Raw genomic sequence first — 27,785 nt, 5'->3', positions numbered from 1 at the left:
CAGCACTTTGTCCCACCAGGAGATGGAGGTGTGCTCTTGCTGCCTGCTCACTGCCCAACGCTGCTGAGCAGAGGGTCTTCAGTGATGTTTCGGCAGGACGGTGAGTGAGGGAGACCCCTTCCCCCCATGCTCTGGGCTGTTTTTATATGAATTTTCAGATTTAGCTAAAGCTGAGCTCTTGTGAGCTAGTGCAAGTGGTGGCAAAGGGAGTTGGGTTTGGCGCTTTCCAAAAGCTGCTGGTTCTTTGGGACTCTGAAGGGGGGGGAGGTTGGGTCTCAAATTTCTGGTGCTGGATATCTTTGCATGCATTTGCCCAAATAATGTGTGTTTTCCGCTGGTGCTGGTCTCCCACTCAGCCTCCACATCTCCCTGGCCCCAGCTGCTGGGGCAGAGAGTCCTTCAGCTTTTCAAAAAAGGAAAATTAACAAAAAAATTGCAGTTTCAGTTTCCCTCATTAGAGGGCAGTAACAGACCCAGCTGGGAGCAAGAGCAATGTCCAAGAAAGGGTTGATCATTGAAAGGGGAAATTATGGGGGGCACATCCCAGTTGCTGGGGTGAGCAGGGGAAGGGTGACAGTACCCGCTTGGACTCCATTGCTGCACATCTCCTTTCCCAGTGAAGTTCAGCTCCCACAGTTTGTTATCTGTATTTTTGCCCCCACCCCCTTTTTATATTTTTCTCGCTTGGCTGAAATTTTCAGGGTAATTTAGGACAGAATAAGCTCTCAAGGGCTCCTTGGGTTACAGGTGTAAGAAAGCTGCTTTAGAGTGAACGCAGAAATGGGGCAGCATTTGGACACTGCGTGGCAAACAGCACCATCCAACACACCAGGAACAAAACAAGACCCACTCATTTCTTGTCAAAAAACCTCAAACTTTACTTGCGTTTCTCTCAATAAATAATTTACAGTATATACACGCGGTGACACTCCCGTGGGTCTCAACGCAGGGAGGAGGTGTGGGGGGGCCTTCTTGTAACACACCCCCGCCTTTGCTTAAGTATTTTTTTTTGTTTCCAAGTGTCGGGTCTCTCTTGGCCACACTTCACCTTTAACGAGATCTGGGTTAAACACAATCAAAATAAAGTGCTTCACTGTTTGCTTCTAAAATAGGGATACCCCACCCACTGTACGATGGCCGGCCACCACTGGAGTGCTCACCTGGACAGTGGGAATGAGCCACACCATTATCAGATTTTCCTTGGCTGGAAATTACCCCTAAACCACAGCACATCGTGCCGTAGGGCAATCGCTTTATAGGAAAGGGAAGTCTTAAGGGAAGTACTGAGTTGTTGGCACGCTGTGGCTCGGCCAGCTAAGACTGCTTTCAAGAAGCACCGTGTCTTCAGAGGGATGCTTTGCACAGCTGCTGTTATCTATGGGGTAACACAGCAAGAAACAGATGTTCCCTCTTAGCCAGTGATTAATTTTGGCTTTCAAAACTTGCGTTTTGAATTTCTAGGGAAGACAAAAACTTGGTTCTTTCTTAAGGAAACAAAAAGCCCAAGTCAGCCTGGCTGAGCAATTAGCGCGTTGGGAAACTAACCTGTCCTGTGCTGCGGTCCAGTGGTTGCTCTCCTCAGGGCCTCAACTGTGATATCCTTATTTCAAAACCGCCCTAAACAGAATACCTGGGGCACCAGCAAACAAAGCAAGGAGCAAAGTAGTAAACACATCTTTTTGTTTCTTTTCTTTCCTTAAACATTTAAAAACCAATTACAACTCTTCATCTGTACAGTCACACGAGATCAATGCCAGGGCTCTATATATTAAAGAGACAATATAAATTACATCCATTGACACAATTTGCATTTCTCTGCTGCTTTACAAATGGAGCTCTAGAGCTGTTAGGACACAATGAATAGTCACGTTGAGTATTTACACCAGGCTGCCTCTTGGCACCAGTTCAGACTGCCAAATGTAGCCTGTTCCCACCTCTTTTGGTGCTAGCTTGTCTTATGCCCAGAGACCTCCCTTGGGAGCAGGAGATGCCCCCAAGAATGACATGTGTTTGGGGGCTTGTTTCTGGGAACTTCCCCTTGAGGAAAGGAGGGGAAGCCCATCAGGAGGTCTCCAAGACGCAGACCAAAGGTGGTCTTGCTGTTTGTTCACTAAGCAATGAGGTGAACCACAGAGGAACAGGGGAGAGGAGGAGATGGGCAACACTACGTGATGGGGGAAGATTATCAATGGTTTTGAGGAAGGGAGACAGTTGTGAGGGGTCCTCTGCTGCATCCCATCTCCTGGCTGGATTTCTAACATTGCCCCATTTCTGATTCAAGCCCAGAAGGGCTTAAGGTGCAACTGGTCTGCAATGGGGTTGCAAGTCGTGGCCCCAGGATGAGGAGCGGAGCAGAGACCTAGCAGCAAACAAAGAGAGTGCGACACTCCTGCTCCATCCCAGGGCCTGGCCGAGCTGTGGGCAGGCAAGTGGGTGCAGGGCTGGAGGGAGGTGTGGATGGGGTCTCCCGCTGAGCAGCCTCCCCGCTGCTGGTTTTAGGGGACTGAAGAAAAAAATGGTGCGAGGAACTCATCCAACGCTGGGCAGAAGTTGCAGAAACCGCTTGAATACTGGCCAGATTACTCCCATTGCCATCAAGAGTCCTCAGTGGATCCAGGAAGAGACAAGGGAGCCAAGAATAAAACTACTGAGTGAATCAGCTGAATCAACTGGCTAAAATAAGAGATGCACTTCGAACCACAGCAAATGCAAGCTGAGGCTTGAGCAACGTGTCCTCCTTGCACCTAGAAGATACCTGGCACCAGCAGCCGGGCAAGCGTGGGACCGTTCCCCACCATTTTGGCCCCTTGAACCACCGTGTGCCACAACGGGGCTGCAGGAAGAGTGGGACATGCCCGAAAAGCAGAGCATGGCCCCGCTGAGCAGAAAGCCCAGCCCCGTTGTGCTTGCCAGGCTTGGCCCCATCTCACTGCTCCGCACCCTTCTTGTGGGCTCTGCTCTCCGAAGACAAAGCCACGTTCGTGCACGCCAATGTCACGTTCACCATGTGCAGCTTTGGGACCTGGAGGAGCACTACAAGGATGTGAGTGGGTGCTCCTCAGCACCCACACTACTGGGAGGAGAAGGAGGAGGAGAGGGGGAGGTGAGGAAGGTACAATCCAGCAAAAACTTCTGACTGGTCCCGCTGGGAACACGTTCCTCCCAGGCAAGAGCTGGGAAGGTGGAGGACCTGCTGCCATAGAGAGGGGCTGACGTTTGAGGACAACTCAGGCAGCTCTGATATCCAACCTCCTGTTGTCCAGCACTGCCATCTCATCCCTGGTTCCCTCCTGCTCCCCTTTCCCTGCTCTCCACGGTGCGAAGGAGCAAACCCCTACAACAAGCACAACCAACACTGACTCAAACACAGCAGTGCTACCCAGAGGGCAGGGGGGTTCCCCGAGGGAGCCATGTTGCCCGGGCCCAGATCCCGTGTCCTTTCATAGAGGTGCAGCTTGTCTTTGTTGGAGTGAAGCATCTTCACATCCTCAAAGGCATAGTAAGCAGCCAGCATGAAGTTGACGTCCCCTGTGGTGAGGAGGTCGAAGACGCAGGACTGAAAGTAGAGGTCCTCCACGGGCAGCTTTTCCCTGCACTTGGCCGTGGCTGTTTCGTACGTGAAGGCCTCGGGGGGGGCCGGCAGGCTGGGTCCCTTCCTACGAGCACGACCTTCTGTGGCCTGAGCTGAGCGGATGGTCTGGAAGTCAATCTGTTGGTTGAGCGGACAACCGCGGAGGCACAAGTAGAGGCCCTGACTGTCCCGGTCCTCCACAGCGTTGACCACCTCCTCTGGCATGCGCACAGCAAAGGTGAGGTACCGGCCCACCTGCCTCACCACGATGGTGGTGCCAATGTACTTTGCCTGGATCTCAATGTGCTGGCCCGACACCTTCTCAGTGATCTTCAGGCTGTTGGCTCCGTGCTTGTCCCCACCGTTCTTGGAGCCATCAGCAAAGGCAGCGGGGAGCTCGTCCATCTCCGCCTGGTACACTTTCTGGTCCACACACTCCTGGAAGCTCTTGAAGATGATGGTGAGCTGTGGAGAGAGGAAAGGAACAGAGTTACAGCCAGCAGTGACCACCTGAGAGCGTGTGGCCACCACCACGAGTGGCATGGGAGGTGGAGGACTTGTCTGCTCAGCCCAGCCAGGAGTTTCATCCTAAGAAGGATGACCAACTTTGAGGCACCCAGACGTAGTCATCCGGCTTCAGCACAGGGACAGGGACACCTTGTATGGAGTCAAGACCCAGAGGCTGGACTGAACACACCATCTGGATCTGTGCTGTTATCTCCAAGCCCAACACAGGAACTCCCTTGTAGCTGGAGCTGGGTGGAGTGTCACTACTCACAGGCCTGTGGCAGCATGCCCACGCATGCTGCACTGTCTTGCCTCCAGGGCCTGGCAGACAGCAGAGGAGGATGAGCCCTGACTCTCTTAGAGGTGGTGGAGCTTCTCCTCTGGCTCCCATGGCATTTACCTCCCAAGGGCTGGACCTCTTCCTTTCCATGGCCACTTGCAGACAAACAGTCGTCTTCTCCGGGCCTCAGAACATGTCGTGCTTCATTGCAACCCCGCAGACACACACCTTTACCATGTTCAAGTGGGCAGGGCCTTCTAGGGGTGATATGGGCATCGACTGAGCCCAGCATGGCTCCCCACACTTGGCTGGGCTCAAACATGGATCCCTTGCTGGAGGAAGGACCTCAGAGCATTTGCTCTTCCCTTGCTGACCTGGCTTTGGGGGGAAGGCTTGAGGAGGTGAAGGAAGAGTTTGCATGGGAGGAAGAGCAACTTGCTTTTCTTCCCATGCAAACTATGCTTCCTCTTTCACCTCTTGAAGACTTGCTCTTCTTCTTGCACCTCTTTCCATGAGGGAGGAGCAGTAAGGGGGGACCTCCCGCCATGTGACCCCCATGAAGGAGCAGATTGAGATTTGGCCAGAGTGGGGCAGGGCTGGAGGAGAGATGGCTCCAGCAGCTACAGGCCAGGCACCCCCAAGGGTAAAACTGAGAATTTCCAAGGACTGGGCTGAACACGGTGGTGGCTCCCAGCACCTCTGCTCCCATTGGCGCTGGCAAGGAGCCCAGGGCTGTCCAGAGCCCCAGCAATGTCCTCCTCTCTCACCCAGTCCTCTACTGAGTACCCAGATGCTCCCAGCCCCACGGCAGCCCTGCTAACCCCCCCCTCAGCCACGTCACGAGGCACCACCACGTCTTGGGTTTCAGGCTTCACTACCCCTCGCATGGGCCTCCTGCTACCTCCTCTGGGTCCAGCCCTGCCTCTGGCTGGAGGAAGAAAGGTAGACCACAGAATATCATGCAAAAACACAAAGAGCCCCAACCGAGAGGCTTCCGTCCCTTCCAACGGCACAAGGTCCTCTAGCAATGGCCCAGTAATGCTTTCCACAGCTCATGCTGCAGATCTCATGACTAATCCCTCCTCACCACAAGCCCGTGAGGCAGATAACGGGTGAAAAGGCTCAGTTAAGATCCTGAGATCCAGACTAGAAATTGCAGGCCCCTGGGGTTCTTAAGGACCACTTTCCTCAAGCCAGACTTCCTTGCAAGCTTCAGCAGGTTTTGATGCCTTTCGATAGGTAAGATGTCGAGAGCATCATTAAGTGTCTTTAAGGAGGTTTATTAGGGGCAGGTTAAAACCAAAACGCCAGCTCCGCCTCAGACTAAAAAGGTCACATCCATAGCTGAGAAGCAGCCCCTGCCCTACATGTGCTTCTCTCCTCTCTCCACACATAGGGAGAAGCAGAACTCCCAGACAAGGCGGGACAGGACATCTTGCAAAAGCAAGAGAATGCCTCCCGCTGAGCCTCCCTTCTTTTGGCACAAAAAGCAGCCTGTTACCTTTAGAGCTTGTGCACCATGGAGCAACATAACAGTTCATCAACTCCAGGTCTCTCCTGAAGCTGAGGCCATGCCACACAAGTCCTGCTGTATCACAGCAGCACATTTTCACTTGGGTTTTCTCAGTGTTTGCCTTGTACCTTCAGGGTGTTTATCTAGGCTGTCAAAGTACCTCCAGAACAGACTGTGCCCAACAAAATGCCTTGACTTGGCTGCAAACCACAAACACAATTATAAACCTGAGCAGAGGGGAAGGCGGTGTGAGGAGCTCAGCTCCCTCCAGGCTTTTCCCTGCAAACTGGGGCCTCCTTGCTAGGGCAGTCCTGGGTTTGCTTGGACCTTGAGCGTGCCCCAAAAGGTGCCACAATCATTCGCGGTCTGGCTGTTTGTTCACAGCAAGCTGGAGTCCCCCAGGTGGGAGCCCTCTTAATTTGCAGTCCCCCACTTTGGCCACGATGGCCTTCTGAGCTGCAGCATCTCAGCCTGCTAACCACGACGGGGCTGGATGTGCTCAGGAAGAAACCACAGGCCATTTAAGCGAAGGAGGGGACAAAGAAAGGATGGGCATCTGATATTTAGGGCCAAACGCTCAAATTCAGAGGAGCTTCCACCCGGTTTTACCCTCCCCAAGGAGATGTGCAAACGGTGGAGAGAGATGATAGAAAGAAAGGCTGTTCTGCAGCACCTCTGCCCTTGCCCACCTCTGCTCATGGGGACATGCCCAAGGCTCACCTTGCTGGTGGCAGTGGCTGTGGAACCTGGCAGCACCGGCGTGTTGGTGACCTGGACGTTCAGGTAGTTATTGTCTATGAGCGGCCAAGCCCCTTGCACCTTGCAGGTTTGGAAAGTGTCTGTGAAAGTCCTGAGGTGGGGGTCCCCGAAGAGCCCGCAGTGAGTATAGTTGGGGGCAGCCGAGTGTTTGTGAAAGCTCTTCTCATAGTGGCAGATTTCGGGGCTGTCGGAGCGCTCCTGGCTATCCCCAGGGGGCAATGTCCGGAGGCGGGGCTGGGACGTGGGGCCATCCTTGGAGCAGTTGTGTTGCACCATCAGATCGTCTATGCCATGCACGGCGGAGTGGTAGGCCAGGTCGCCCCTGCAAGTGCGGGCGGTGCGGCGGGTGCAGTGGGCGTAGGCGCGCAGCGCCGTGCAGAATTCGGGCGCCTCCTCCGTGCCCAGGTGGTGGGAGCCCGACGTGGCCGCCCAGAACTCAGAGTTGCACTTGAGGATCTTGCATGGAGAGGTCACTGCGGGAGGGGAGGAAAACACAAGGTGGTCAATTCTCACACGGCTGCGAGTGGGACAGCCAACTCTACCCCCACCAAGAGGCCGGCGTCCTCCTCCCGCAGCCCGAACTCATGACATCGGCTCTACCGCGTGACAGGGCCTCGCTCACCAGACGTGACCCTCTCACATGACCCAACTCTCACGCATCAAAGCCAAAGAAACCAACGGGATCTGCCTCGATTTAAGCCAAGAAGGGAAACGGCATCCAGCCTTTAGATGAATGCTCCTGGAGGGGAAAACCAGGGTGGGGAAGAATAGGATGTATTCATTAGCGGGGATGAGGCAGAATCATTAATGTGGGGGGAAATGCAATGGGGTTTTTAATGTCTTTTTAGGGTTTGACATTCAAAGCTCTGTGCCGCATGAATTCTTGTGCATTGTGTCCAGACTGAGCTCTACCAGGGTGAAAATCTGTCTGCCTTCCATTTCCTCCTCCACAGGCACGGGGAAACCCAGCCTCGGCGTGACCACTGTGCCCCAGCCACATGTCGACGTGTGGAGGTTAGAGCAGGATCCATGCCGTGAACAGCCCTGCAGCAGAGCCTGCGGCCACCCCACCATCCCCACGGCTGCAGCAGTGCCAGGAACAGTGCTTGCCCGTGTCCCCGTTCCCCGGAAAGAAGCAGGAGCCAAAAAAACCTCTTTCTTGACTGCTATGCGGCTCTGCCCAGCCCTGGGAGCCGTTTCCCACCACGGCCCGCTGAGAGAGAACAAGAGGTGGAGGAGAAAAACCGGCGGGGCAGGGTGCGGGGATGCCAGCCGAGCCCCCGCCTCCCCTTCGCACCCGCCTTGCATTGCCCACGCAGAGGCAAAGCCAAAGGCAGCAGGACCTTTGCCGGGCTCAGCCAGAGCCCCAGTGCTTGCTGGCAAGGCGGAGGAAGGCAAAGAAAATTCAGATCCTGTTTTTCCCCCCCCCCCGCCCCGCTCCCCCAGCGTCTGCTCCCCGGGGCAGCGTGGCTTCCCTGGAGCAGGCTTGAACACAGCTCTGCAGAAAGCACACGGCCGTCGCTGAACATCACCCAGACACTGCTCTGCTCGTGCCAATTTGGAGTCTCGCTGGGTGAACCCGGGCTCACACCGCTTAAAATTCATGGAGTTTTCCTTCCTCTCCTCTTAATCGAGTTCCTCGGAGGGCTTGGAGACAGAATGGGCTCGGGCACAAAAGGCAGCAGAAGGATGAGAAGAAAAGCCCCGCCATTTCCAGATGCTTTTGTGGTGCCTCTTGCAGGCATACATGTATATTGCTGTCTCGGGGTTTGTTTAGAAGGAGGCTGGCAAGGCATCTGTGCCAAAACCATTTCAGATTTGTTTAAAAAGAAAGTTACAAAACCCAGTATTGTTTCAGGGAAAACAGTATGTTTTAGTTTTAAACATTGCAGTGCTGGAAACCTAAACATAGTTGGTGCTGGAAAATCAGAAAGGGAGACCGAGGCTATAAAACACTAAGCAGTCCAGCTTTAAGAAACAAGCTTGCCTCCTCTCCCTTTCCAAGAAGAGTGAAGTGCAAATAGGAAATGGTGACAGGTTCCTCACAGTTTTAAAATTCATGTTTAATAAACTCATATGCTAGCAACAGCACCAAGAACCCAGGAGCTGTTTCATCTTGGCAGCATCCCATTTAAACCTGCAAGAAGACTGTAGAAAGTCTTTAACTCATCACTGACCAGAGGTAACTTGATAAGAAGCTTTTGACCCAGGACATGGGCTCACATTCTGCTACGCCTTCTGCATGTACAGATCAAATTTTAAAATATTTTTTATTTCACATCCCTTTCTTTCCCTCCCCAACGGTGTGGTTTTTCACCAAAGACATCTTGCTTATCAGCGGGCTTCCCATCACAGCCAGCTGGCTTGCAATGGCGTGTATTGCTCGGTGTTTCTCCTAGACGAGACACACTATTCAAATGATGTGTTCTTAACAGCACGCAGAAAAGCCCAGCTCCCCAGCACTGCCTGCCTTGGCTGTGGAGGCTATACATTGAAGCACGGCTGTTGCAATATGCTGTAGCTAGCACAGTGCCTAAACTCAGAGGGAGAAGTAAGGGATGGTATTTAACGCATGCAATTGCACATGGTAGCACAGTTGGAGTGACAGAAGCGAGTTTGCTGGCGCAGGGAATGCAAGCAGGGGCATTTTGGGGCCAGACGCTCGTGGTGTGGGTTTATCAGGGTGGAAAATAAGGAAATTGCATCTCACTCCCTCCGATAAGAGACTGCAACCATAGCTTTGCAGATCCCCCAGGACCCTCCTGGTGGAAGCTCGGAGTCAAAAAAGCATGTAGGATCGTGACCAGTGCTACCACTGCCGGTTATCCCAAACAGTTGTGGCATCAGGCAATTAAAATCACTGCTCTCCTAGTAGTTATGCTAATGTACAGCTTGAGGATGCCTTGAGGTTGCATGTGGCCTAATGCGCTGTCACAGCGGACAGACTTGCCGGCACAGCCCCGGGAAGAGCTGGAGGACATGTCCCTGGACACGCAGGACCCACACATCCCACTTCACCCCACGCGCTGTGAGAAGCATCCCACCCAGCGAGCAGCTGGTAGAGCCCAGGCTGCAGCACTCACCGGCTGCTCCAGCCCTTCTACTGCCATGTAGACGGGACTTTTTAGTAGGAATAAAGCCATAGCCTGCTGCTCTTCATGGACGTGCTTCATTTGCTTGGAGCAGGAGATGGAGGCATGAGCTGTGGCAGCCTACGGGCAGCGCAGGCTGCTGCAAAACAGTCCCCCAACCCTCCATCCCTCGCTGCCGCACTGCCCCAGGGTCACGCATGACTTTATAAGGTACTGAATTTAAAAAAAAAAAAACCAACCCAACACCATGGGCAGGGAAGCCCATCTCCTTCCTCCCTGGGCCTGAAGAGGGAGCGTTCTTCTTTAAGATGTTATCGCTCCGGTTTTGGCACCCGTCCCCTTTTTGCTGTTTCGCTCAGGGCCCCATATAAGGCCAGATTTCCAAAGCCAGGTGCCGCAGCGGCAGAGGCGGTGTGCGAGCGGGGCCGCGCGCCCTCCCCAGCCCCTCACGCCTGGGCTTTCTCACAGACATGTCTCCAACCGCACCGCTGGACTGGCAAACCCCTCACCCTGACGGGGAGGGACCGCGGCCGACAAAGGATGTGGAGGAGAGCGAACACGACCCTCTCCCCCTCCCGACATGCACGCCTGGCCTCGTCCCCCTCTGGCAGCAGCTTTGGCACAGCAGGGCAGGCTCATTTGTACCCGGGCCAAGAAACGATGTTTATTCAATTTCGCATAATCTATTTTCCATCGACTTGCAATGGATCTGTTTTTCAACCACAGATGACTTAGCGCGGAAACAAATCCCTCTTAAAGCAGGCACCCAGCAATGCTCTCCTGGGATCTGTGAGACACCCCTGCGTCTGGGTGATGCCAACACCCTTGCCCATCGCAAGTCATCCTGGGGGACAGGTGACTTCAACCCTTGGTAGCCCAGCCACCTCCCAACCTCCCCTTTCAAGGCCTCGGTGCCACTCAAACTAGGGACAAAATTTTCTTCAGCATTTTGAAACCAACAGTTTCGGAACGTTTAAAGGCAGAAGAAATCATTAAATCACCTGGGCTAAGAGAGCCCCCCCCTGCGCAGCCCGGTGCCCCACGTTTGTTCAGGTATACCTCCCATGAGGACTTCTGCGGTCTGTGCGGTCTGAAAAGCCACCCCTCTCCTCAGCGGGCTGTTTCAGGAGTTTATCACCTTAACAAAACGCGGGTCTTGGTTATAAGTGGATTTTATCTGTCTTCATTGTAAGGACATAAAAAGAACCAGCAATTTTCTCCAAAGCAGTAAAAGGTCCGTTAGTAACCAGTATGTTTCCCACAAAGATATTTACACACTGCAATCAAGTCACTTGTCAATCCTCTAGATAAGCTAAACGGTTTGCACTTTTAAGTTCTCACTGGAAGGTGTTTGCCCAGCCGCACCATCAGCCCTGCCCCCGGCAGGCTTGTTTCCTGCAAAACCTACCGCGGCGACGGGCGATGCGATACCGCCGCGGGACACGCTCTCCCGAGGTCGCCCCTCTCGCCGGGACATGTCACCACAGTGGGCACCGAGATGTGCAGTTTGGCCAGGACCTTTTCCAGAGCTCCCCAGTTTGCAAAGCACTGGTCCTGCATCCAGCAAGCAGCCCATGGCCCACCGAACACACACTCAGGGGCCTGGGGTCCCACACGACCCAGGTCCTGCTGCTCTGCCCTCATCGTTGGTACATTATATTACACACTGTTAAATTAAGTGTTCAAACATATTACATGCACATATCTAACTTTAACAGCCTTTTAAATATCAGTGCCCCCTACTTTCCCTTCAGCTGGTGTCAGGTTACCTGGATTTCATTTACCCAAATAAAGCTCTTTCAGAAAACTAACACAAAATCAACAATTCATCTGTTCTGTAATTTCTCTAGCAAAGAGAATTACTCGAAATTAATTTCAGTATGCAAAACCCAATTCTTTTAAGACTCTTGGGTCCGTGTTAACCAGAACTGTTAATTTTAAAGCGTTCACTGCTAAGAGATGTTGTTTAATATCCTTTTGGTTACTAACAGGCTGGAAAGTATTTCATCACCCACACGTGATGCAAATACATCATCCCGCATCTCTCCAAATATATAGATTGAAGTGTAGATGTGCAAGCCTCACACATGCAGTGAAGGGCTTTTTCGAAGAACACAGTAAAACGTAATTACCTTTGGCCTCAGATCTGAGCACCTAGACTTAGGCTCCTAAACACATATTTATTTAAGTAATCTAAATAAACGTATTTATGCTGACACCTCAATAGGAAAGGCATGACTCTTGGAGGTGCTAAATACCAGCAACATCCACCAGCTTCACGGAGATGTGAACTGCTCAGCTCCTGGGTGGACAGCAGTCACCACCAGCACCAACATGTCACCAGAAGTTTAAAAAAAATAAATCACGTTGCTCATCAAAAATCTGCTTGACACAATCCCTTCCAGCAAGTTTTCAGGAGTCCAAGGAAAAAACAGAGGAGATGAACAACATCAGCCCTTTGTGTTCAGCCCCTTACACTGCACCTGTCCCAGCAGGGAAGTCTACACGAGACACCCCACGTGCCAGCCATGCTGGTCCCACACCTTGATGCCCGCATGGGCTGTGAGACTAGATAGAAGGAAGAAATTTTTTATGATGAGGTTGATGAAACAGTGGAACAGGCTGCCCAGAGAGGTGGTTGATGCCCCCTTCCTCAAACATTCAAGGTCAAGTTGGACGGGGATCTGAGCAACCTGATCTAGTTGAAGATGTCCCTGTTCATCGCAGGCGGATTGGACTAGATGACCTTTAAAGGTCTCTTCCAACCCAAACTATTCTATGATTCGGTTTTACGACGTGCATCAACCGGCGCCTCATCGCACCAGGAAGAGAAACAAGCCCATCGGTGCCGACCTCAGCCCTGATGGATGGGGTGTCAGGGGCAGGGGCAGCTCTCCTGCAGCCCCACCGGGCACCGTGGGGTGAGGAAGACCCAAGGGCCACCTGACCCAAGCTTCATGAAAGGATTTGTGCGCGATGGCGGCACCGGGCTCTTCCAGCGACCTCCTTTGAACTGTTAATCAAGCACAATCTTGCAGAATAATAGCCTGGTTATTATTGCCTTGTTTGCATAACAAAGAGGCCCAATAAAACTGATTTGACTGTGCTCAGAGGGGGTGTGAAAGATCAGCCCTGAGAAAAGAGCTGCAGGAATGCAGCAAACTGCTCCAAAGCCTCAACCCAGGAAGAAAGACAATGCAATTTGCCATCAAGAAAAGCCCAATAGACCAATAAATTACCCATGTGCAAAGGGATTAGATCAGGTTTCAGTTGCACTGAAGTAGGGGGAGGAGGACTGGGAGGAGGGAACTGAAGGAGAAAAATAAACCTGACTCTCTTAAAGCGCTGGAGCTCATATTTTGCAAGGGCGTGCATGGGGAGGTTGGCTCAGAGGGGCCACCTTCCACCCTGGGGCCCGGGTTTTGTGCTCTCTTCCACTGGCAAAAGCAGCAGATGCATTAAATCCAGGCAAAGGGAGTACTGATAGTGACTCGAGATGTCTCTGAGCACACACCTCAATCTGTGCGGCTCCTTTTAACCCAGTCCCTGTCTTGCCCAAGAGGATGATGGGGAAAAGCTTCCTCCAGTTCCTTTAAATCAAAAGAGGGACAGAGAAGGAGTTTTCTCATTTCAACCTGTGTCATTCACTAACGCATCTGCAGGACCCGCCATGACCAACTCCCTTTTGTCCTAAGAGTACACGGCCCCCCATCTCTCCTCTCGAGGCGTTGCGGAGACACAGGGCAAGCACAGGCAGGAAAAAAGCAGAGTCAGTGTCTTCACCAGCTACGGCACAAACCGTTGGATGCTGCCGAAGGAGCCCTTGATCGTTCCTGTCACTTAGTCAGCTCTTTTGGCTCGGAGAGTCAGCTTACTGCTGACCCGGCATGCTTAGCGGGGGTGAATACATCTCTCCCCAGCCCTCCCGGCCAGTGTTGTTCCTCCAGGCTCACCTCGACATCCCCCTCCAGGGAGATGGGTGAGCAGACACCATCGGAGAGGGCATCAACCACGGAGCTGGTAGCCGGGGCCATGAGCAGCTGGTGATGCTGCTCTGAGAATTACTGGCAAATCTTGGGAAGTTCCGGAGGCATGATGGGCTGAAAGGAGGAACCAGCATTTACAGCCAAAGCAGCAACAGAGTCACTGACTTTGCTCTTAAAACTTCATCCTGGGATTCGGGCTTCAGCGTTGCCTTTGCTGCAGCCGTTGAGCTTTTACCTCCTCAGAGGAAGCAGCGCTGGTGGATAGTGCAGAGGATGAAGGTTTTCTCCACCATGAGCTGGTGGATGGAGGATGAGGAGGGAGGGAAGAGCTCTCCTCTGATTCTCCATCTGCAGAAGGGTGCTAACGAAGCTGGCTGCCCGCCACGGCGTGCCGCGGGCTGGAAAGCCATGCCGGAGCTGCACACCTGACTTTCCCAGCTGGGGAGTGCCCAGCTGCTCTCACCAACAGATCTCAAGAGCCGGTAAATCTCCTCGAGGGGAACGGTCCATTTCACAGATGAGGACGCCGAGGATGTGAAGGGTTTCACTCAAGATGAGCCCAGTGGGAAGAAAGGTGGAGACGCGCTCTCACCCCTTGCATGCAGCATCACCCTCCGCCTCCTCCCCGAGCCAACACCACCCATGTCCCCATCCTTCTGAAGCAGCAGTACCTGGACAAGGCCACCTCTGCCAGCCACCCCCATTGCCGAGTGTTTCGGGTTTCCAGCAGACATCCCTCTCCCTACGCCGAAGCTGTTTTCCCAGGGTGCCTTTGAAGGCACGGCTGCCACCCACCTGCGCCCGGGGGCCCCCCAGGTGTGGCAGCAGGTCCCTCGCCCTCCTCCCCCTCACCCAGGCCGCGGCGGGGCTGGCAGGGAAACGCTTTCTGCTCACAGGTGTGGATTCCCTCTAGGAATAATCATCTCTGCCGTGCTCTTGTGAAATTTCAACCCTTCAAACGCAGAGGTAAATGAGACACGAAACGAGGAGATGGAGAAAAGCCCGGAGCACATAAATCTGGATGAGGCAAATTTATACAATTAAACGCCTGCCAAAAAACTGCGGCATCTCAATCGGAGGCGTTGGTTTGCGCGCAGGGCGTGGGGTGGCAGCTGCCTGGCTGGCAGGCAGCAGCCCCATGAGACCACCGAAAACCCACACGGGCACCCCACCGACGCTGGAGCAGCACCTGGGGATGCAGGGAATCTAGTGGATCCCCTCCTGCGGGCTGGGCTCCCACCCGGCACCAGGCTCGCTCCCCATCGCTCGTGCCCCATGGAAGCCACAATATCTGCTCTTCCTTCACAGCCACAGACCTTCAGAGGTTTATTTATTTTTAAATACATCTGATTGATGGCCTCCTGGGCTCAGGTTTTAATCTTAAGACAAAAAGTAACTTTCTAACTGGAACGCAGCCCCCCCCCTCAGTCCTGCTGCTCCGCACCCTTCCATCCCCAGCACAGCGATGCTCTCACATCACTGTGGGCTGGCAAAGCCCAGAGCCAGGATTCATCCCTAAAACATCCTGCCACATGTCCTCGTCCTCTCAGAAAGGGTTGGCTGGAGTGCGTCACATGGCAAGAAAAAAAAGGTAGCTTGTGCGAAAACCAAAACGCCATAGATCATTACTAGGGCTTTGGGGACCAAAGTCAACAGCTGTCCAGGAAGGAGAGGAAACCGAGGGAGGAGAAAATACTTTGGGCTCAAGTGAAGCTTGCTCTCTGCCTGACCCGTAAAATCCCCGTATATGCAGGGATAGCTCTGCTTGCTGGGAATTAAATGGCCAAACTCCCCTGGATGCTCACGCAGCGGAAAGTGGGACTTGACACCCTTCTGGTGCTCCACCCTGAAGGACTTACTGTTCTCACATCTGCAGGGACACCAGCCTCCGGCTGCCCCGCACACCGTGGCCAGGCTGTTAGACAGAGCAGCTCAGTCTGCGCCTACGAGGGCTGCGTGTGTGTAGGAGCCAGCTTGTTCTCCGCAGTCAGAGCCCGATGACTTCATCAAGGGGATGGCATCTGGTTTTGCAGTTGGCCATAATTCAATTCTCCCCCTTGCTGCAGGAATTTCAGCTGGTGAAGCAGTGATTTACTCAGCCGGGCTGCACTTGAGTGCAAAGCAATCTTGAGGCTACAATCGAACGCCCTGTTATTTTGAGAGCTCGCGGACGAGGGAATAAATATCCTCTTCTTTTCATCCCAGTAGTTGCCAAGTGCAGGGTACAAAGCTTTTTAAAGGCATTTAGGGGCTCTCCTCTTACAAGTGCGCTCCGGGTGCCGTGCACGGCCAGGCAGGACCCTGCCTGCACAGCTCGCTCCTGCTCTGCAGCATCAGGACAGAATTTGCCAGAACAGCCAGAAAAAGGCCAGGGCACCCCCCTTCCCGTGCCCCTCCACAGCTGCATCTCCGAGCATCCCCCACCCTCCCTGAAAACCCTTCCCTGTCGCCCCAGCACACATCACTCCTGGCTTGCAGCAGCCCTGAGTTCACCCCAGCCCCCCTCCAAACCACCTGGGACCCCGATGGTCTTTTGGTCCTGGCATCCCACGTTCCCCCTTATTCCAAGTTTGATGTCCGCTCCAACGCAAATCAAACCCAATCAAACACATCCAGATGGACCAGACCCCCCCTTGTCTTTGACCTTCTTTGCTGTCCCACCTAATGCTCACCCCTTGGGAGCTGTATGGCTCGGCTGGGGGGGTCCCTGAAGGACAGATGGGCTGAGGTGGGGCTCACTTGGGTCATGCCTGACCCTGCCAGAGCCTGTGCTTGCTTCATGGGATGTGCTCATCAGGGAGTCAGAAGAGCGACCGCAAAACTCATTGTCTCTGGGGCCCGATCCAGCGCTGCTGCCCGGCTCTCCAGGGACAGCAGGCTGGTGCAGAGATGGAGCTGAGCCCCCAGGTTAGGAAGTTTTTATGGCTGCCCAGCCCTGCGAGCACTTTCATGTGCACATCCGACTCAGCACAGCTGTTCGGGCCACAAAGAAGGAAACCTCAGCCTCTGCCATGATAAACCCACAGTCACTCTTAATATCCCCCCGTTCCCACTAACCAAGGGTTGGGAATGTCAGGATTTTCTGTGGAAAAAAGCAACATATCCACCCCATCTGCATTAAAAACAAGGCACCTCCTTTCAGCCCCACAATGAGCCTTGCTGGCAGTCACAGAGAAGTCCCCATTCCAAGTAGGAGACCAGCTCTGTGTGAGCAACAAAAGAGGGAGGCCAAAATATTTCCAGGTTTACGTTTGAATCCCTCCCTTCTTCTCTGCCCTGACAACATCCCGTACAGGCGCGCTCCTCCCCTCCTGCCACCTTCCCCGGCCCCCGGCCCAGCTCCCTGTTTGCAGTGTTGGGGAGGTTTTAACAGCGTCCCTACCCCTCTTCTCAATTTCGGCTTAATGCTGCGATCACGTCCCTCCCTGCCGCTGAGACAAAAGCCATTTATCAACTGAACCGATACACCTCCAGTAGGGATGGATCCTTATCTAGAATCAACTGCATTACCCAGATGGACTGAAGGCAGAAAATCCCAATTTTTTTCTGGAGGCAGGAGCGTATTGCAGCCGAAAAACCAAAGCTGAAGACGAACAGGGAAAGCCAAAGCAAAGTGGAGTGGAAAAAGCAAGGCTTACCCTCTGGGGCAAAACACCCAGGGCCAGGTTTTGAAAGTACAAAAGGATCTGCAAGAAAACTCAGCATGGTCCATACTGGGAGGCACAGGTGGGGGTCAGCCGAGCACCCCGGGGAAATGAGGGTCCCAGCTGGGGGGGGCGGACAGCGCCCATGAGCACCCGACGCTGGGACTTGGCACAAGCCCTGAGCAGGACTTCTGCCAGGGAAACTGCCAGCAGCGGCCTGCTCTGCCCAAACCTCCTTCCCCAGCCGCCCCACGCTCGGCGGTCACCCTGACCCACGTGAGGGGGGGGACCCACGCAGAGGGGAACCAACGCCGGCACCCCCAGTCTGAGGGTGCTCGACGGCCGGGACCGCCCAGGAGGCAACGGGGTGAAGCCATCGGTGTGAGAGCAGCAGAAGTGGGAATCCAGCCCGGGGTGTGCACATAGCGGGGTGGGGGGTTAAGCAAATAAATAAAGAGGGCAGGACTCGGCGAGGCACTGGTCTGACACGCTGAGCACCCACTTGGGCAGCCTCCAGTGGCCCCGCTCACCCAGGGTTCCCAAGACGGGCTGGGAACCTGCTGGGAATCTACAAATTCCCAGGAAGCACAGGGGAAAAAGGGGCAAAGGATATGCCAGGGAATAAATCCCCCCCTTTTTCCTACCTTCCCATCCCAAAAAGCTTTTAAGGAGAGCCCCCGGCGTGCTCCCAGCCCTGTGCATGGGGAGCACTGTCTCTGCCTGTGCCCTGCTCCTGCGGGCCCCGGATTGCCTCGTTCTGCCAGTTCCTTGCACCTTATTTGCCTGCTGAAGGGAGAAGCAAACAAAGCAGCCAGCCAGATCTCCTATCAAGTTCTTTCTTGCACCGTAAATCTCACAGCCTCAACGCTTTGCAACTCAACCGCTCCGAAAAGGGCGTTAAGCAACGCATATGGGAGCAGCTCCAGAGTTTCCAGAAAGGAAAAAAAAAAAAAAAAAGGGGGGGATTCGGCTTCCAGCTTTCTGGGAAGTCCCCTGGGAGAAGTGGGGTCCAGAGGGACACCTCAGTGCTAAGGGCAGCGTTTGCTTTCCTGCAACAGGGCTGAGAGGGCAAAGGGGGGAGGAAGGGCGTAAAGCATTTATTTATTTATTTACTACGTGTGTGTGCAAGACTGCTTCACCTACGGTTATGCAAAAGAAAGGCAGAGGCGATTTTAAAATTAATAAATTAAAAAAAAAAAATTAGGGAAAGTTTTACTAAGCTAAAAAGATACACGGCAAGTTTTAAGCGTTTAGAGCTTTTCTTTCTCCCTCCTGCTTTCTCTCCTTTCCCCCCCTTGCAAATGAAAAAAAAAAAAAAAAAGGAGGTAAAGAAACTGGAGAGTTTTGGAAGGAACAAATCCGCCTCTGTGGACTGGGTTTCCCCTCCCCCAACAAAAACAAGCACTCAGGGCTTGAAGGAATTTGCAGGCAGAGATCTGCCAAAAACATTGTGAAAAACTATGGGGGATTCATTGGAAACAGATGGCGTTTTCAGCTGTAATTCTGAAATTCTCTCCTTTTCTGACACAATACAAACAAACCGGGGATGAGGAGGGGGGAGGCAGAGACCAGCACTAGGTGCGAGCGGCCGGGGGGGCGCGGGGAAGGGCGGGGGCTCGGCCGGGGGAGCCGATGCTCGCCGCTCGGTTGCCATCCCGCCCTCGGACAGCGCTCAACACCTCCCGGCCCGGCCGGAATTAATTTTCTAAGGGAATAATGGTGCTAAGCCCCCCTCCTCCCCCCCGCCCCCCCCAAAAAAAAAAAAAAAAAAAAACAACAAAACAACCCCAGGCCGAGGCTGGGAAGGGAGGGGGGGCAGCGCGGAGAAGGGGGAGCCCGCTCCGCTCCGCGCATCCTCCGCCGCGCTGCCTGGCCCAGGTGAGCCCCGGGGCCGCGCTCCCCGCGCCGTGGGGCCGTGCAATCCCCCCACGGACACGCGACCTTCCCGATATCACAAAGCAACGACCCCCCCCCCCACACACACACACCCACCACCACCACCTTCTTCACCCCCTCCGCAGCCGCTCTCCCCTCCCCGGGGTGGGGTGGGGGCCGCGGAGCGGGGACCCCCCCACTGCATTCAAGGGCAGAAATTTGGCATCGGGGGTGTTCTTGTGCGGGTGTCCCCCCCCCTTACTCTCAAGGCACAGAGCACACCCGGGAACGGGAGAACAACGTAACCTGCCTGCCGCTGTCAGAAACGACCCCCGGCTGCCTTCGCCGGGAATTGCTTTGATTTCGACCATCTCCTTCCTTGTGGGATGAGGCAGCAGGGAGACAAAGAAGATGAGGTCAAGGAAAAACACTCACCGCAATTGCTTGGGGAAAAGGGAATGGAGGGGGAGCACACACCAAAACTGAGCCCCACTTGCTTATTTTAAACATGTGGCAAACTGCTGCAAAGAGAGGGAGAGAGAAAGAGGCCCAGAGACAGGGGGAACAGAGGCGGCTATCCAAGGGCTTTGAGAAATACAGGAAAATATTCTTCAAAATAAAGAGGCTGTTCCTTACCTGAAGGGAAGATGCAGAGAAAGACAGGGAGGATTTGGAAAAGTCCCAGGGCTGTGGATCCTGCCCCTCTCCCCATACCCATCCATCCAGCTCGAGCTTTAACCACTATCCTCTCCCTGGAAGAAGAGTTTAAAAAGGGGGAGGAAAAAAAAAAAAAAAAAAAAAAAAAAAAAGGAGAAGGGAAGAGAGGAAGGAGGAAAAAAAAAAAAAAAAGAGAGAGGAAAAAATAAATCAATCGAAAGAAAGAACTGGAAAAAAAAATAAAATCAAAAGCCCCACATGGCTCCGCGGAGCGATGCAGGGACGGGCGGCCCCAGCTTCGGGCTCGGTGGCCTCCGCACTGAAAGATTACACAGACTTTTTCTCCTCCTTCTCCTTCTCTCTTTCCCCTCCCATTACAAAACAGCCCGAACCATCAATCATCCCGGCTGCCTTCCAATGTCTGTATCCTCTCCCTGCACCGCCTCCGCCCGCCTCCCCGGCCACGCTCCTCCGGCGGCGTGGAAGGGGCGGAGGGACGGGCGCTGCGCACCGCAGCCGCGGGAGGGAGAGGAAGAAAAACCCTGGGAAGACCCGGGCGAGGGGGGTTAGTGCTGTGGGTCGAGCCACCGAACCCTCTGGGGAAGGGGATGGGGGGGGGGGGGGGTGTTGTTTGAGGTGGCCGTGGTCCCACGCGGGATGGGGAGGGCTCGGGAGGTTTTGCCCCGTCTCCTCACCGACGTGCATCGCAGCCCGGTTGCGATTTGAGCGAGCGGCTTTCTCCCACTCCACTGGGGTCTCGACACCCGGCGCAGCCTCCCTGCCGCCTTCCCGTGGGCCTAACGAGAGCACTTTGGGATTTCCCCCAAATCGGGGGCAAAGAGGCCGTTGTACGGCAGAGGGGGAGAAACTGAGGCAGGGAGATGCTGGGCAGCTTGTGCGGGGCAGGGATCATGGGAGCGATGCTGCGGGCCCCCGGCCCACAGGGGCATGGCCCCCCCCACCCCCGGCACAGGGAGATCCTCCACGCTGTCCCAGCCCTGGCTGCGGAGGAGGTGGGAGCATTTCACAACCTTTCCAGGTCTTTCACCCGCACCGGCACTGGCAGCGGTGAAGTAAGTTCAGACAACTCAGAAAGAGCAAGTCTCATAGATCCTCATCGTTAGACGACACTCCTCAGAAAGGGGGGATGACTGTTGGGGGGGTCCCTGCATCCCGCTGCCGGCCCGCCGAGGACTGATGGAGAGGACCCACGTGTACCTAGGCTCCCTCAGGACCTCCACCACCGACCAGTCTGCACCACCAGACCTGGATGATCAGCTTTTGCTGGGGGAAAGTCTCACCAGTTGTGTTGGTACAATTGTCCTGGGGGGTCTCGCTCTGTAACCCACCCCTTAGGGACCCTCCGGGCAGCCCCTGGGCACACAGCAGTCCTGGGAGTGCCCGCCCCGCTCACCGACCATGTAGATGGAGCAGCAGCTGGAAGCACACAGGCATTTGCCTGCTGGGCTTCAAAATCCAGCCCATTTCCACCTCCTGCGATGCCCCAGCATGAGGAGGAGCGGGTTGGATCTGCAGCCCCGCCACCCCAGGGGTCTGCTCCCCCCAGGAAAGGGCTGGGTCAGGTGGGAGGCATCCCCTTAACTTGGATCTCCTTCAAATTTCTCATAAGGGTGTTTTAGCCACTGTGAACTAAGACAACTTCACTTCTGAATGAGAGTGCCCACGGGTGTAATACGCTTTAATTAATATGCTTTAGCTTCCCTGTTTTAGATCATTAACCCTCCTTTGATTGAGTGCCCCCTTGCCATCCCAATGTTTCATCTCCTTTCTCTTGGGGATCTTATACAAAGAATAAAAGGATGCTGGTTGTTTTACACAACTCGTCTCCCAGCTTTTTAAATGCCCTTTAACAGTGGGTCTTTCCCCCTGTAGCTTGGCATAGGCCAGGGATGCTCCTTGACTTTGCTTCTAGTTGTCCTTGGAAATCCCCCTCTCTTCTGCCTCACAGTGACCCTTAAGGATGCTCTGATAGCTTAAAGTCTCCAGGAAGAGTTTGTGATCTCCTCCTGTTGTGGACCGAATCTGTGATTCAGCTACAACAAATATCCCATGGAATGGAAGGTGAGGGAGGTGGGAGTAAATATCCATGAAGCAAAGGGATCTAACAACATCTCTCTAGTTCTCCTCGGGGAATTTGAGCCCCCTTGCCTCCAAATGAAGGAGGAGCTTCACTGGGGCTTTATCCAGGCTGCAACTGGAAGTAAAATGTTGAAGCTTTTCCATCTGGGACCCAGATGGGATCAAAAAATCCTGGGGCCTTGCCTGCTTGACTGGAGATCTGTCTTGGTCCTGATCCTCCTACAGCTGCACTCAGATGATGTCCACTAAAGTCAGAAGGAGCTCTGTGTGCAGAAGAGCTGCCAGACCGGGCTGAGCTGGGCAGGAGATGAAAGCTGGCAGGCCGGATCCAGACCTGTAGCACAGGCAGTGTGGGAGGAACGCCTACCCGAAGCACCTCTTTGTGGGGGATGTCAAACAGGGGCAAGTATGTCCAAACCCTGCCAGCTGCTGCTACCACCCAAGAAGAAATGCCTGCTGATGGGATGTGTAGGCAGCTGGAGCTGGAAGGGGCCTGGAGAGGCTGGAAGGAGCCTGGTGGGAAGAGGGAGAGGGTCCATGAGCTGGGGAGAGCCCAGGCAGGGGGGAGGGATCCAGGGGATGGGGTTTCAGACCCCAAATCCCTCCCTCTTGCTCTCACCCTGTCCTCTTGCAATGCAACTTTTGCTTTTATATCAGTCTGAAAAAACATCACTTCTGCTACTATCCTGGCTAATGACATAGAGCACGATCCATTTATTTTCAACTCAAAAAACTATCTGGATTATGATCTTTTAAAATCCAGCTGCTAAATAGCCGCTGCAAGGCTGGTTTGATTGTTTGACCTAAAGCGCCACTTCGGTACTGCTGTTTTGCAGCAAGCTGACACACTGCAATGATAGACTGGAATCCCGTTTGAAGCATTATTTTTAAAATAAGACCCTTGTCGGAACTTTTGCCTTTGGCATAGGGAAAACTGCGCTGCCACAAAGCAACGGACTGATGCCCCTGGCTCCAGTTTGTAAAAATTTCTCCTTGATTTTGCTCAGTTGCATCATGCATTGCAAATGGGATTGCTGTTTTTGGCACTGATCAAAGCAGCGGATTTTGCTGGAGAAAACAACAGATGTGTCCAAACCGTAACTGCAGAGCAGGAAAAGGCCCCAAATAAGGTGCGTTTCTGAAATCCTGCTCCCCCTTCCACGTTTTTCAAATAACCTTCACCTTTCTGATTAGCTTTAAATCACCTACTGAATCACAGGCTGGGTGAAATTCGGATCTCTACCTTGCTTAATGGGGATACGGAGGTGTGGAAACGTGGGGTGACTGCGTTTTCCCCAGCTTCTTTCCTTCTCGGCCGGGGCTTCCCGGTTAGGCAGCGCCGAGCCCAACGCTCTTTGCAAACAGCGTGTGGGAAACCACCCACCGCTAAAATGCAAACACCTCTGAGGCACAGCGGGGTTACGCTGTGCAGCGGCTCGGCTCTGGGGCCCAAAGGCACCTCGGTGGTCACCTGCACGTTGGTCCTCACGTTTGGTGTCATTACGGAGGGGGTGGCATGCAAATCACGGCCGAGGTCAGCTGACAGCATTTTCCGAGGTATTTTCAGGATGAGCAGGGAGATTCCCAGTTCCCAGGGGGAACTCAGCTGGGATCGCTCCTCTGAACTTCCCTTTGCCCCGCGTCACACCGTGCATGGCTGTGGGCTTCAACGGGGCTGAACGAACGTGTCTAATTTGAACCCTAAGGTTTACAGACGATACCTCCCCTTACAGCTTTCCTAATGGAATTATTCACTACCTGTAATTATATGGCTAAAATAGTAAACATGGGTATTTCTGAGGACTGTAACTAGTAGTTAGAGGAATGGATGTCAGGGCTCCTGGCCTGCTCCTGACTCTCCCATGAACTTTCTGCGTGGCCACTCTTCACACAACTATCTCCGGACAGCTTCAGCACGTGCCTTTGCCTGCTCTGCCTCAGGACAAGGCATTCAACAAACGCTGCTCCTGGCCTGGCTGGGATGAGCTGTGATCACCCATGCAGGAAGCCAATCCTGAAACGTTCGGCAATAATAGGTGTTTGGGGCGAGCAGCAAAAAGCAAATTCCTAAAAGAGGAAGAAAGGAAGTTTGGAGTGGAAACCCCCAAATTGTTGTCTGGGGAGGTTTGACAACTGATCCCAAAATGTTCATGGAAGTAAAACCAAACAGCTGTTCTGTAAACAGCCCCTTACTAAAGGAAAAACCTCTGAACAAGAAAAACCCCTCGTCTTTCTGCAGTAACAGCCACACCCCTGATGTTTACAATACTGGAAAATGCTGCAGTTCATTTTAAAGACCTTCCTTTTACTCATAATTCAATTTTCTTATCACTTTACAGTTTCCCTGGCAGACACTCTCCCTGAACTGCCCACCTCGAAGCTGCCGAGTACACATCTAAACCCCCTTCCCTCCTGACCTGCTGCCTTGCAGTACAACGCCTGGTAGAGCAGCCAGCAGGGAAAGCGTCCCCCCAAGATCTCATTAGTGCCCTACACAGAACTTTTGCAGTAATTGAACGGGGCAGGCGGAGGTGATGGCACGGAGCTGGGCTTTGAAGAGCGACCCGCTCCTGCATAGCAAAGTGCAGAGAAGGGTTTGCTGGTTTAGCTAATCCACCTCCCCACGTCTGCCTCTGTGAACATTAGGCTCGCCAATCTGGCTGTGTAAAAAGAGGCCAGTGGCTTGAGGGTGGAATAAAACACAGCTTTGTAACACCAATAAATATACAAAATACTAAGAATGCTTTGTTGACCTGCATCTTTGCATCCACAGATGAACTGATTAACAGCAGCCCCAACTGAAGTCACCGTGAGTATCCCCGCTGTGGGCTCTCTCTTTGAAATGCCTGCTCCATGCTCACAGCCCTAAAATCACTTTTAAACGCTCGCAACCAGCCCGACTGGACAAGGGAAGGGAAGATGGGCTGGTGGAAAACTTCCAGGCTCACCCATGACAGAAAGCAAAACAGGCAGGGATATTTTCAGGCAAATAGAGTTCATCACGTCAACTTTTTTTGACTGGTGGCATTCATTCGTGTCTCTCCCTTTCCCTTGCTTGCAAAGCCCTGTGGGGTGAGGCCTGACTCCTACAGATGGGAGCATGTAACCATCCCTTGTTCGGCAGTGTTTGGAGGGCTGGCTGGAATTCACCATCTGTATATTTAGTTCTCTGCAGGGAGCTGGTCTTCCTGGCCCAGTCTTCTCTTTGAGGTAAATATCGAGCAATATCTCTTTAGTGTATCTTCTTCACATCTGGGCTCCCCTCTAAAATAATAAAAGAATGTAGGCTGGGAGGTCCCCAAGAGCAAGTTCAAATGGCCAAATGTCAGCTCAGAAGAAGAGATGGATAAATCTGAACTGCCAAAAAATGAACAGCACAGAAGAACTGCAGAGAACTGGGTGTTTATCAGCAGAGACAGAAACCAGTCACTGTAATGGGCCAGTCTTTCTCTGCTGCTTTTAAAAGCTACAGGTATCTTGAGAAAGTGCAAACATAGCTCCCTAATTCCCCTCCCTATAACTAACAGGTCAGTTAAGGACATCTCCTGGATCTCATTTAAAAGTGGGAGATGGTGTCGAGTGTTTGCAAATCTACACCTTCAGCCCTTTGAGAAACGGGTGTTTGAAGGATCCTATGGAAAAAGCGCTGTGAAACCCAACCACCTCTCCCAGGTCCCCTTCTGTCAATTCCTGACAGCAGTGGCCAGAAATACAACCCACCACAGGACACCTTTCCTGTGCTCTCAGTCATGAAACACTAAGTGACAGTGTCACCAACTGATTTAAAACTTTTTCCTGATTATCTGAGAGACATTTCTTCTTACTGGGGGGGGGGGGAAAAAAAAAAAAAAAGGCAACAACCAAACAACTTTAATCCAGCACCTCTACAGGTTTTTCCACAAATGAAACCGTGAGTTTTAGTGAAGGGGGAGCAGCTCCGAGGTGGCACTGGGAGTCCTCCCGAGTGTCCCCAGCTTGGGGCTGGGCTGGGCTGGAACTAGGGCTGGGGCTCAGGCTGGGACTAGGACTAGGACTGGGGCTGGGACTAGATCTAGGGTTGGGGCTGGGACTAGAACTGGGGCTAGGGCTAGGGCAAGGGCTGGGTTGGGACTGGGACTGGGAATAGGGCTAGGACTGAGGCTGGTACTGGGACTAGGACTGGAGCTGGAACGAGGACTAGGTGTGGGAGTAGGGCTGGGTCTGGGACTAGGACTAGGACTACGGCTGGGACTGGGACTCGGGCTAGGGCTGGGCTGGGCTGGGCTGGGTTGGGCTGGGCTGGGCTGGGCTGCGGCCCCACTGGGTGGTGCTGTTATCCCTGCGCCGTCTGCAAAAGTATCCAGTTTATAAAATAAATGCAATCCAACGCCGCCTTAAACCACATGACATAACAGCAGCTTGCGAGCTCCCATTAAAATCTCAATTTGGGGAAATTGATTCTACCTCTGAGCAATTGCGATGCAATTACTCCAACAGGCAGCAATCAAGAATCACATCAAAACAACACCAAACTTTCATCTCCTGCCTTGCAACCACCACCACAACAAAAAGCACCTGTCTTGCAAACACAGCCCGGTTTCCTTAAATGTATATAATATTTAGGAAGGGCAACGTGCAGGTCCGAAGAGTAGGAAGCAAGCCTCAGCAGGGGCTGCTCTAGCTGGTGCCTCTGAAAAGTCCTGCCTGGGGGCTGTATTCTGTCCACCCCCCCACCAACTCCCCCCCACACCCGCTCCTGGCTGAGGCTGTCGGCGATTTATGGACTCAGAGCATCAGGAGCAAAGTCCCCCCCGGCCACACATGCTCCAGCTGCCCATCCTCTCCCTGCGCACAGATGTGGCCATCCCTGCCCATGTCCCACATCTGTCCAGCTGTCACACACCTCATCCCACCCCCCCCCCCCCTCCTTCTTTCCCTCGGAGCTTGCAAACACCCCAGCGCTTTGCAACGACGGGAGTTAAGGGAAAGCTTTGTGTCTGCCCAAACGAAGCGCTCCGGTCTCGATAATCACGACCAGCCCCGCGATGAGCAACGGAAAGGGGAAAAGAGAGGGGAGGGTATTTTCAGTTCCCATCAGTGGTCTGCAAGGAATTACTCGACCGACTTAGCCCAGCGGGGTGCATTTTTAGTGGCAACCATCAGAAGGGAGGATAAATGAATAACCGCATGCACGCCAGGCTAGGAACAAGCCGGACAGAGGGAGCGAGCTGGGCAGAGAAAATGGGAAGGATCGAGGTTTCTTAAAAAACAGCTCGGGAGGGGGGGAGGCAGCCGGGGACCGGGAGCGACAGCCTCAACAGGTCCCGCGGAGGAAGGGCCATGCAGGGAGCCGGGGGCAGCATGCGGCCGGGGGGGCCCCGCGCAGCCCCCCGCCCCGCTTACCTTAGCGGCCGCATCAGCCTCTCCAGCCCGCCGCGGGGGTCGGTGCAGGGAGCGGCGGCTTTTTATGTTAATATATATATATATATATATTATTTTTTCTTTCCGGGAGGGGGGAAATAAAAAGGAAATGAAATCAAAGAAAACCAAATCAAATCAAATAATAGTAAACAAAACCGCCAAGGGTAGAAGTGGCGGGGGGCGGCGGGGGCGGCGGGTGGGGTGGGGGGCGGGGGGGGGGGGCGGGCGGGCGGGGGGGGGGGGGATGGCCAACCGCGGGGTGCAGCGGCCCCCCCTGCCCTGCGCAGGGCAGCCCCGGCGCGGTGCAGCGCGGCCTCGCTCAGCGGGACGCGGGGAGCCGCATCGCCCTCCCGGAGCATGTGAGAGGCTGCGGAGGAGATAGAGCCAGATAGAGACGTCCC

The 27,785-nt window shown here is 53.8% G+C and overlaps 1 protein-coding gene and 1 long non-coding RNA gene across 2 annotated transcripts; one reads left to right on the top strand and one right to left on the bottom strand.

Annotated features, from left to right (window-relative positions):
- Positions 1-853: 853 nt before the first annotated feature.
- On the bottom strand, positions 854-27,552 carry RGMA (repulsive guidance molecule BMP co-receptor a). The gene is made up of 4 exons (XM_032994317.2): positions 27,367-27,552; positions 19,864-19,979; positions 6,592-7,103; positions 854-4,036 (listed from the first exon to the last, which is right to left on the bottom strand). Exons 1-4 carry the CDS (start codon positions 27,378-27,380, stop codon positions 3,335-3,337), a joined length of 1,344 nt encoding a protein of 447 aa, XP_032850208.2. The 5' UTR covers positions 27,381-27,552; the 3' UTR covers positions 854-3,334.
- Positions 20,367-21,721, top strand: LOC122154573. Its single transcript, XR_006166615.1, has 2 exons — positions 20,367-20,449; positions 20,924-21,721. It is a non-coding gene; the product is annotated as an uncharacterized LOC122154573 (long non-coding RNA).
- Positions 27,553-27,785: the final 233 nt, after the last annotated feature.

The sequence above is a fragment of the Tyto alba genome, unplaced genomic scaffold (assembly GCF_018691265.1).
Source record: "Tyto alba isolate M040663 unplaced genomic scaffold, T.alba_DEE_v4.0 Super-Scaffold_41, whole genome shotgun sequence".
NCBI lineage: Eukaryota > Metazoa > Chordata > Aves > Strigiformes > Tytonidae > Tyto > Tyto alba.
This window is presented reverse-complemented; position numbering and strand designations above follow the sequence as displayed.

Coding starts and splice junctions, on each gene's coding strand:
- RGMA (XM_032994317.2), bottom strand. Junction 7,104..19,863: donor TCTCTGCATCTTCCCTTCAG/GTAAGGAACAGC, acceptor CCCCTCCCGCAG/TGACCTCTCCATGCAAGATC. Junction 4,037..6,591: donor CAGCCACTGCCACCAGCAAG/GTGAGCCTTGGG, acceptor CTCTCTCCACAG/CTCACCATCATCTTCAAGAG.